At 32.2% G+C, this 10636-nt stretch overlaps 1 protein-coding gene across 1 annotated transcript; it reads right to left on the bottom strand.

The window, feature by feature from the left end:
• Positions 1-2668: 2668 nt before the first annotated feature.
• LOC110816932 (formin-like protein (DUF1421)) lies at positions 2669-8998 on the bottom strand. The gene is made up of 3 exons (XM_022045303.2): positions 8565-8998; positions 6029-6316; positions 2669-4162 (listed from the first exon to the last, which is right to left on the bottom strand). Exons 1-3 carry the CDS (start codon positions 8721-8723, stop codon positions 2903-2905), a joined length of 1707 nt encoding a protein of 568 aa, XP_021900995.1. The 5' UTR covers positions 8724-8998; the 3' UTR covers positions 2669-2902.
• Positions 8999-10636: the final 1638 nt, after the last annotated feature.

Raw genomic sequence — 10636 nt, 5'->3', positions numbered from 1 at the left:
GTAGGACTACCAACATCCCAAGTGGGTAAAAAAAAAAAAGAAGGTTCTCTTTAATAATAATTCGTGTTATTAAATTATTATGATTATTATAATTAAAATAATATAATTATTATAAAATATTTATTTTATTTAAAAATATAATAATTTTATTAAAAATTAATTTAATTTAATTACTGGACTCTTAAAATAAATTCTCAATTCTCTGACTGAAATATTTATTATATTCAAGAGATTTAACTTAATTTGATTGTCGTAATTTTAATATTATATTAATAAAATAAATTTTTAATTTTATTTAATTACATATTATATATTAATTATTATTAAATTATGATATATATAACGTAATAAATTTTTATAATTTTAATAAAATTTAAATTTCTAATCTTTAAAAAATTTTAATAATTAGATTACGTATTATGGACGAAAAGTATTATTTGATTAGTCATTATTAATGCAAATTATTTATTTTCTTATTATAAAATTTTACTTTTTATTTCTATATTAATTATAAAAACGTGTCGTTTCCTCTTTTTTCCTTAATAATTAAGTTGCTTATTAATATTAAATTGGTCTCATTTGTTTAGAATTTTTTTTAGCTTATGACTTAATAAAAACTTATAAGTGAATTAACTTTATAAAATATTAAAAATAAATTAAATATATTTAATTAGTGTATTCTATTTACCATATAAATTTAAATTATAATAAAATACTAATATTATGCAACGGGCTTTTTTTAATTTTTATAAGTTAAAAAAAAAAACTTTATAAAATAAAATTATTTATACTAGTGAATTTACGTTACTGCCCCGGCGTCAACGTTTGGTCAAACCCGGTTCTTTAATAATAATAAATTAATAACCTCGTATATCGGACTTTTACTAACGGGCACATGGGTGCCACGTCACGAATGAGTGGGGCCCATTGAAGAACAAATGTGAATGATGTGGACTCCGTCAATTTCGACGGAGACAAGTAACGTCGATAAATGGATACGAACTTTTTTTGTAAAAATCGACAGGCTGCATTGTTTGATTTGTATTTATATATTACGTGCTCTATTTTATCTTTTTTTTTTTTAGTTTTAAAAACATTTTATAAAATATTTAAATAATTAACCAGAATTTAATTAAAAAGCTTTAATTATTAATTAAAATAAAAAATAGTTTAAAATATAATATACTTAATAATATATATAAATAATATTAAGTATTTATTAATCAAAATTAATTAATTTAATTAATATTAAAAAATAAATTTAAAATTTTACTAATCATATATCTAACAAGTGACAAACAAGTATAAGACGACTATATCATTAAATTCATACCCACGATCTAATATAAGTTAAAATATATTAGTAAATAACGTTATTTGAACTCGAACGGTTCTTATAAAAATATGAAATCAAATTATAAAATTAAAATTAAACTCGTAATAAAAACTTGAAGTCAAATTTAAGAAATTTTATATTTTTTAAAGCATATTAAGTTTCGAATAAATTTAGTACTAATTATATTGATTTAAGCTCGTAAAAAGAATTGTACTTTATCATATAAAGTTCGTACAACGCGTATTTAGAAATACAAAGACTCATAATCATCTCTCTTTTTTTTCTTTCGTAAAATTAAAACAAAAATTGAAAAATTTGACAATATATTTTTGATATATTTGATGTTTATTCAAATTTTTTTCTTTGAGTATATACGACTATATTTTGTTAATGCTATTGTGATAAAATATAGTCTTTTATAAAAATTAAGACTCAAAAATATTTCACGAGCACTTTCTTATTAAGTTTGTCGAGAGGTAATTTAATCATTCTTTTTTTTTAATAGTAATTCCTTTTTTTTAAAGATTAATTAACAAATCATGATTAAAAAAATGTTACCCACAATAATTTAATGAACAAAGTAATTTAGGGTTACAAAAAGTTGTTGGTTTGAGAATGAAGAATCTATAAGTGAAAGGAAAAGAAAAGACATGGAATAATTGACTCATAATGAAGAGAGGAGGGGAATCTATATAAGGCAAAACCAGTTCATTCCCATGTTCTTTACTTTTATTTTTTCAATGAGGGTATTGATTTATAGATTCTAATATATATCTATATATATATATATGAACTTCAAGATTCTATTCTGAAACAAGCAAATTCTAATGTATATATAAACTTTTAAGATAAAATTTCACTCTCATCACAAACCAAACCCATGAGCAAGGATGTTTAAGATTAAAAATCGTATTTTCATTACAAACTTGACGAGTCAAGATGTTTTATCGGTCTAAAATCAGAAGAGACTAAATCGGGATGGACCAAAGACCAATTAAGAATAGAATTCAAGATTCAAACCGAAATAAATCAAATTTTTATTTGCCAATTAAAAAATACAATATAATTTTATTTTTCGGTCCAAATTCATTCATTCATTTCAATTTGAATCAGGACGAAACTACAATGACTCGGACAAATATGTGAACTTAGAACCCTACTAGTTAGTGTTTGGTCCGACCGGGATAAAAAGGAAGTACATTGCAAAAGGAAATTGTCTTTATATTACACACTGAACACAAACAACCCATAAAATTTATGTGACATTTTCCTGATAGCAAATCAGCAGACTTTCATGATATTGAAATCAAGCTCAAATTTCAATCATCAGAATTCACCAACTTGATGGTTCTTTGACTTAAAAGTGTCATTGACCATAAACATTCTTACATAATTCGCATAAGCTTTACGTACATAGTAACATTAACAAGAGGTCAAGTAGAAAATATCTGAACCTCTCACAAAATAAACAGAACACTGACTTTTATTCCACGTCTTACTTCGATCATCACCCCGAAATGGCTGTATGGAGACACTGAGCCATCCATCATGCTTTCCTTTTAATTCTTACCACCCTCGCTGAGATAAGGCAGAAGCATGCGGATTCAACCTATCAAGCGCATTTAATCTATCAAGCACGGTGTTGAAGTCGATAGGCTGGCCACTTTCCTCCATTCTCTGTATTACAGCTGCAACATGGTCGCCCCGGAAACCCATGCTTACAAGCTTGTCGATTAATTCACCATAGGGATGGTTGCGAACAAATTGCACGTGGCTAGGATTCCGAGCTAGAATACCGGCACCAGGAGGAAGTTGTTGATTCTGAAGAGGAACACTTGTAGGAGGATATCCACCCTGTGAAAAGTGAGCTTGCGGTTGTGGTGTATGGAGTATCCTCCCGCCTTCGTTATCATACATCATGTATGTACTTCCCTGAGGAAGTGCCGGATGGGGTCCAGTAACTGTATATCCATCACCTGGCTGTGCTCCAAACGTGCTTTTGATTTGCTGAGGTGCAGGCTGCGGAGGAACAGTTCTCCCTGGCACATTGTAGCCATAAGCAACAGCATCCACACAGCTAGATGCAGGTTGAGGAATTCCTGAGAATGGCACTTGCATTGGCATGCTGTTTGGGATTGCCTCAGGTGGGGATTGACTACTCGGTTGTGTTGGGCGATAAGAATAAGTTGCTGATGTCGGCCTAATCTGTGTTTGCATAGAGGGCTGCTGTTGTTGTTGCATGTGCTGAGGTATCTGCTGTGGCCACTGTTGTAGGTACTGAGGAAACGATTGGGCTGCTGTCCCCTGATTCACTTGTGACTGCGACACCTGTGGTGGCAACCTAGAGAGGTCTTGCAGCTGGGTTGTGCGGTACTGAGGATCAGATGACAAATACTGACCCTGAGGATGTTGAATTGGGGCTGCAGGTGGGGCGGGGGTGGGGTTGGGGGCAGGGGCAGGGGCAGGGGGAGGAGCAAGTGCAGGGGGTGGTGGCGCTGGTGCTTGGGGGTTCTGTAATTGGGTTGGTGGAATATAGTAAGATTGTTGCTGGGTCAAATTCTGAGGAGGGGACTGGGAATTGGGAGGCAGAGTATGTTGTTGCGGAGCCACTTGATGGGGCAGAGCAAGAGCAAGCTGCTGGTTGTGCATGTCAGGAGCGTTGTCATTCTTCTTCGATTCGATGGCAAGAGTCGTTGTCCTCTCCTCACTGGATTGTGAATTGCTCAAAGATGATGACTCTTTCTGCGCAAGTTGCAGTTTAGCTAACTCTTTCTGGGCATCGGCAAGTTCTTGCTTGTCTCTCAGGATTTGCACTGATCTGTGGACCTACATGTAGCGTGCCATGGAAAAAGCTTTAGTACATAATTAAATCATTTGAATTACTTAAGCAACATCAAGATCAAGACACTTATTCCGCAAGAAAAAGATAAGAGGATGTTAAAAAACCAACAAACCGAGGTGGATGACAATCAAACCAAAAGTGAAGTAAAGATAAACAAAAATTGTTCGGGTATACTTCCAAAATGCAATGACATAGAATTAAAAAAATACAATGGGTAATGCCATTATGAACCACAGGAAATTATCTTAAAGAAACAACAAATATCTGTTTTTTGTCTAATACAGAGGCTTTAAAGCATAATGAATATAAGAAAATGACAATTGTATTTCAGAATTATCTGGCTAGGATCAATCTAAAGAAGCCCATTATGCATGAGACTCAGCATGCCAAAAAATGTTGCCCAGAATGGAATGCAAGTGTCCAGTATGGATATCATCTAATTGTCTAGTCCAGTACCAAAGATGCGGGTATCTAATCAATAAGAGTCCACAATTGGATATGGGTTCTTGGATCTGTTTAACATGGAAATAGTAAAACAATATAAGCTTTTAGGAAGCTAATGATGACGCTATATACGTAATAAAATACAGTCTTTAGCACAAAAAAATACCACCCTCATATTTGTAGCGAATGGAAAAAAAATACCAAATAGTAAAACACAATTAATTAAGTACAAAAATATTTTCAAAATTTAAACATTCAAGAATGTGAATTCCTATTGATGTGCCCTTTTTCAACTTCTATTCTAAGAGTTTGTTTCATCATCTTAATATTTTAGTATATCACGACTTCTAGTTTTAGATCATCAAGGATCTGACACAGATCCCATAATCACACCAATGACATGTCATGTCATGTCTGACATGGGTATTGCATTAAAATTAAAGAGTTCAAGCAACACAGATGATACAGTATCATTGCTGACAAAACGACTGAAATCCCATAATCTTTTACTGCTTTGAACTTTCGGTTTCCATTTGTGCAAATCTAATCACCTGAATATAATTTACAATAGGACTTACATTTGGCTATATCGACTCCTATCCCTTCACCATCAATTAGGTAAAGCATATGGGAAAGATAAACGGAAAAGGAATAAGAATTAAATTGAGTTAGTATTTCACAATCAACCGAAAAAGGAAGGAAGATGAACAACTGGATTTTTTTCCCCAATTCCCATTTGAACAAAGCTCTACCAAATATGCCATAACTGCACATCAAAATTTTTTTCTCAAAAATCAACAATTAGATCCACAAGGTAAATCCATATTCTGAAGCTTCATGATTCGGTAGCATACAACAATTACCTAAATGATTTCTGACATTTTCTGTTTCACATGCCTAATTTTATAAGCAACTGCTCTAGTTTTTTGACAACACCTTTCATTTATACTCATGGCAGCAAATAACTTCTTACGATAAAGTTCTACCTCTCAATGTCATGCAAATTTAAGGGAGCAATAGCATTTCATGGGAAGGGTCACAAATAGGGAAAAGAGGTCAACTTTTCCCTCTTTGGTGAAGGAAGAATTATTAGAAAGAGAGAAAAATGCATTATAACAAGGATAAGGAATCCTCATAAAGTAGAAAAGAACAATGACACAAGGAAAAGGCTTCAATTAAAGAGAAATAACCCAATCCTTTTGCAAAGGACAAAGGAACCTAGCAAAAGAGCACAACCACTAACCCATTAAGACACAAAAATTATTAGATGGATCCTGAAAACTAATTTCAAAAAGCCAATACCAAAGAGTGAGGTACATGAGATCTTATTGCACTCTGTACCTCAAGGCAAAATGCTAAACCCAAATTTTCATACATAAACTTATAAAATTTCATAGTAAACCCACCTCTTGAAGATGCTTCTCAAGAAATTTAAGCTTTGTATCTGCCTCTCCATGGTCACGAACTAAATCAGATCGCATTTCTCCAATTGATTTATCTAGATTGTAGCAATACAATTCCAATTGTGACAGACGTGAACTGATTCCCTCAAGAAAGCGCATTAGGTTATCAGCATACTTTTTCATCGTTTTTTCAACAGTAGATATCACATCTTGGTTAACTGTATCCTCCGGTGGGGTATAAGCATTTGCAGGAAATACGGATGTCCTGACCATTCGACTTTTATGAAAGTCCTGTGAAAATATCAGGAAGCAGGCATTACTTACTAGATTTTTTTTGAAATAAAAAGTGTGAAATTCTCTTAACATGGTACCAAACAATAAGGGATACTGCCCCTATACAAAAACTTTACAATATAGTTAGCAAATCAATGACATGTCCAGAATCTACATCACTAATCATGTCATGCTCTAACAATAAAAACCCAAAAAAATGCAACTACCTATCTCACAAACTATACAAATCATCAGCTTTACCTGCAAATACTCTAGAACTTCTCTCCTTCCATAGAATCCAAAATAAGGATAAAAAAATTAGATTTTTCAACTTTCTTTCTAAATAAACCTGTTCCCAAGATCACAATTCCTCCCTAATAGATCCAACCATCACCCAGCTAACACCAATCATACTAAAAATAGGATTCCACAACCCAGAAGCCACAGGAAACCGCAGCAGAACATGCACACAGCTTTCCTCATTGCTTACTAGATGTAAGATAAAAAATATATATATGTTTTCCTTTTAATTTAAAATCCTAATTATGAATATTGTCAGACTTCAGACATAGATAAATCATCAACAGGACTTCCCCTGTAAAGAGGTCACTTTATTGCAAACAGATGCTTCCTATGTAAAAGTGCCCTGGAAACCTGCAATCACCTTCTTTTGAGATGCCCGACTACTCATAATCTTTGGACAGGATTCTTGGACTGTTGGGAGCTTCTTGGGCAATGGCTGAAAATGTTTGTACCGAATTGATGGCCTGGGAGGGTTTAGACAGCATGAATAAATCTATTAGACTCATTCCCCTTACTATTTTTTGGGTCATCTGGAAAGAAAGAAACAACAGGGCTTTTCATGGAATTGAGTCTAATTTCAACAAAGGACAACTGGTTTCATTACTTTGGTTCTAACTTATTAGGGCATAACCTTGATTTTTTTGATGATCTAGTTGACATTGTAGATATTGTAATTGAGATGTAAATTTTGTACATGGGTGGTGCTCCCTTAGCACCTTACATCAATACAAGCTTCATACTTTTATATCAAAATAAATAAATAAATAAATCATCAATAGGAACTCAAAGATTGGCTAGCAAATATAGTGGTCCTAGGAGCTTTCACAATGTCTGAGAAACAGTCCAGTTATGATTATACATCTTCAGCACAAACCAAAAATTCATGTTCTTTTCTGCAATTAGAGCTCATCATTACATTTTTACAATCTAGTGCAAAACCCAGGACTTGCTTCATATTCTACGGCTACCAAGCAAGCCTGTAATAAACTTACACAAGGTAGTAAACAAGAATGTCCTAAGAAAAAGTTTTTTCCTTTGATTTTGGTATAACAACTACGTTTTCGAGAGTCTGAGTAATATTCAATGCTGATATGTGAGAGTTAAATGCTGCCTTGAGTCTTAATATACTATAAACCATTCCTTGACGAACAACGTAATCCTTGACAAGGAGGAAACTGCCAAAACGTTGCATACTGTTTCGTCTAGGATTGCTGTCTCAAGCCTTCTTTTTATTATCGTTAGTGAGGACCGCTTAGAAGCGATACAATAATCTACAACAAACATTGTAACATAATAAAAAATCTAAACCTGTTACCATCCGAACACTCTCAAGCATCTCCTCGCCGTTGATTTTTTTTTTCTTAACCTTTTCCAGCATTTAGTGACCTGCATTTCTGCTAGCAGAGTTCTTGTTAAACACAACCTTAAATCATGCTTTTCCTCTAATTGGAACTTCGATGACACTAAACCGAGCTCCCCTCTCCTTCCCATTAAAAAAAGAAATGCCTTGTATTCTTTTGCGAATCAAAGGTCAAGCCCCTAACCAATACATCTCATCATCAAATAAAAGCTTAGACTTTATATACGTGAATACAATCTGACCAGCTACAGATAGTACATGCTACGAGAATTACCAAAACAAGCAGGAACCAAAAACTTTTGGGCTCTTCTTAGCAAATCCTCATCAAGTCCGGCATTATTTATTTAAAAAATCCAACAATTTCTTTTCAAATATTCGTATTCATTTTTCGCCAAATTCTTAATTCTTACCCAAGCCCTAGCTAGCTACTTCGCCACCAGAACACTCATCTATAACAAAATGCTAAAGTAATCAAATTACTCCAAAAAAAACCCGCAAATCCAAAAACCCTTATGAAATTCCTTTAAAACCCCAAGAAAAAAAGCAAAAACATAAATAAATATTTTACCCTAGCTCCAAAACAAAGAATATATAGAGGTATACCTTGCCGGAACTGGCAGCGCTAATCACAGGATCAGAATGAGGTCCATTGGAGGAATCCTGGTTGCTTCCATAGTCCTCATATGAGCAGAGAATATCATCGGAGCCAAAATCGAATCCCTTGGAGCCCGAGTTAGCCCGGCCCGACGATCCAGACGCCATAACTCCGATAGATCGAAAAACGAGAACTTTGAGGTTTGAATCGAGAAAAGTAAAATAAAAACTTGTGGGTTTGAGTCTTCGTTTTCCCTGCTTGCTTCGCTTCAAAGGTTGATTGCTTGCTTTGATTGATTAGCCTAGAGGAAATTGGGTTGATGTTTCTTTTTGTTTTCTGTTTTGCGTGTAAAGTACAGAGCTTTCGAGTATTATTAATTATTTTTTCCACAGAGAGAGAGAGAGCAACGTTTTTAAAATGTGCGATTTGTTGTTGGGATTTGAAGGTTGGATAAGGATGAGGTGTTGACCGACTCTTCTTTTTATATATAACACACACACACACACACACACATATATATATTATATATATATATATATATATATATACTAATTATATATTATGTATTTTGGTTAAATATATAATTAATATTGGTTTTGGATGGTTATTGTTTTTTAGAAAAAAAATAATAATTTTTTTTATTGTTTGTTTTATGACAAAAAGTATAATCGTATTAGTTATTTTACTAGAAAATAATTTATCGTTGAATATCTTTTTTTAAAAAAAATTAAATGGTTTAATATTTTTAATTAATAATATTAAATCATTACATAATTTTTTTTCTATAAATATAAAAAATTTGTGAAAATTTATTTTTTGATAAGTTAAATTATTCATAGAGAGCTAATTACATTTTTAAAATAAATAAAATGTTATGTGACTTTTAATTTTTTTTATTTAAAATAATTACTAGTAGTTTAAAATTTTGATTTAATTTTTAATTTTTTTAAAAAATATGATATTTATTTTTTTATTAACGAATTATAATTTAAATGAATATTTTTATAATATAAACAAATAATAATTATAAAATTAAAGGAATTATATTTATAAAATTCATAATATTACATAAATTATTAAATTTCTTTATACTTATTTTGTGACACCTCTAAACGATTTTTATTATAAAATTGTATATTATTCATTATTTTACTCCAAACAAAATATTTATAATTCTCAAATCAAATCACATCTATCCATTACTTCAAAAAGAAACTCTTCAATTATCACCATACACATAAAAATTCCAACACTATTCTAATATTGCGAGTATATTACTACTTGTAAACCCAGTGTTCCATTGATAAGCTTTCCATTTTCGTTTTCGCCTTAAAGTATATGAAATGTAAGTAATGAATGTATATAGCCCAATAAAATGAAATTTGAAACTAAAACTTATGAATGACAATTAAATGACCTCCTTCCCTACTATCATTTTTCTTCATTTTGTTTTCCTCCTTTGATAACTATTAAATGACAACACTACTCCCTCCTAATCCCACCTAACCCTTTACTTGTAACGGCCCCGTAAATATTAAAATGAAATGAGTATTTGAATATATCAAATGCGGAAGCGATATCAAAATTTCAGTTAACATCCCTTACACGAAAAACCAGAAACGTACTTAAAATATAAAAGATTAAACTAACTAAGAGAGAAACTCGAAAATAAAACTATGAGTATGACTACAGAGTCTCTAGGTATCCCCTTCGTCGTCCTCCTGCGGAACGGGCTCGGGAACCATGTCTTCCTGATCTGAAATGGTTAAATAAGGAGTGAGCTACACTAGCCCAGTAAGAACATCACGATATCTCACCGTCACGGAGGTAAAGGTGGGTAGAAAAAACACAAAAGACCAATGGAGCATAATTTACAATAAAACCTTTTATCAATAATAAAACTTTTACCATCCACTTACCTTGGTGGAATTTATGAAAACAATATGAGAAAAACAATAACATCATCATAATCATTGAATAATCTAAGCTGTAAAACATAACACTTATCACGCCTCTTGTAATTCAATCATTGTACAACATATCCTTTTCTCATTTACCAGCCTACTAGTATCCGTGGGGG

Source organism: Carica papaya, chromosome 5 (genome assembly GCF_054855325.1).
Source record: "Carica papaya isolate Zhongbai chromosome 5, ASM5485532v1, whole genome shotgun sequence".
NCBI classification, from domain to species: domain Eukaryota; kingdom Viridiplantae; phylum Streptophyta; class Magnoliopsida; order Brassicales; family Caricaceae; genus Carica; species Carica papaya.
This window is presented reverse-complemented; position numbering and strand designations above follow the sequence as displayed.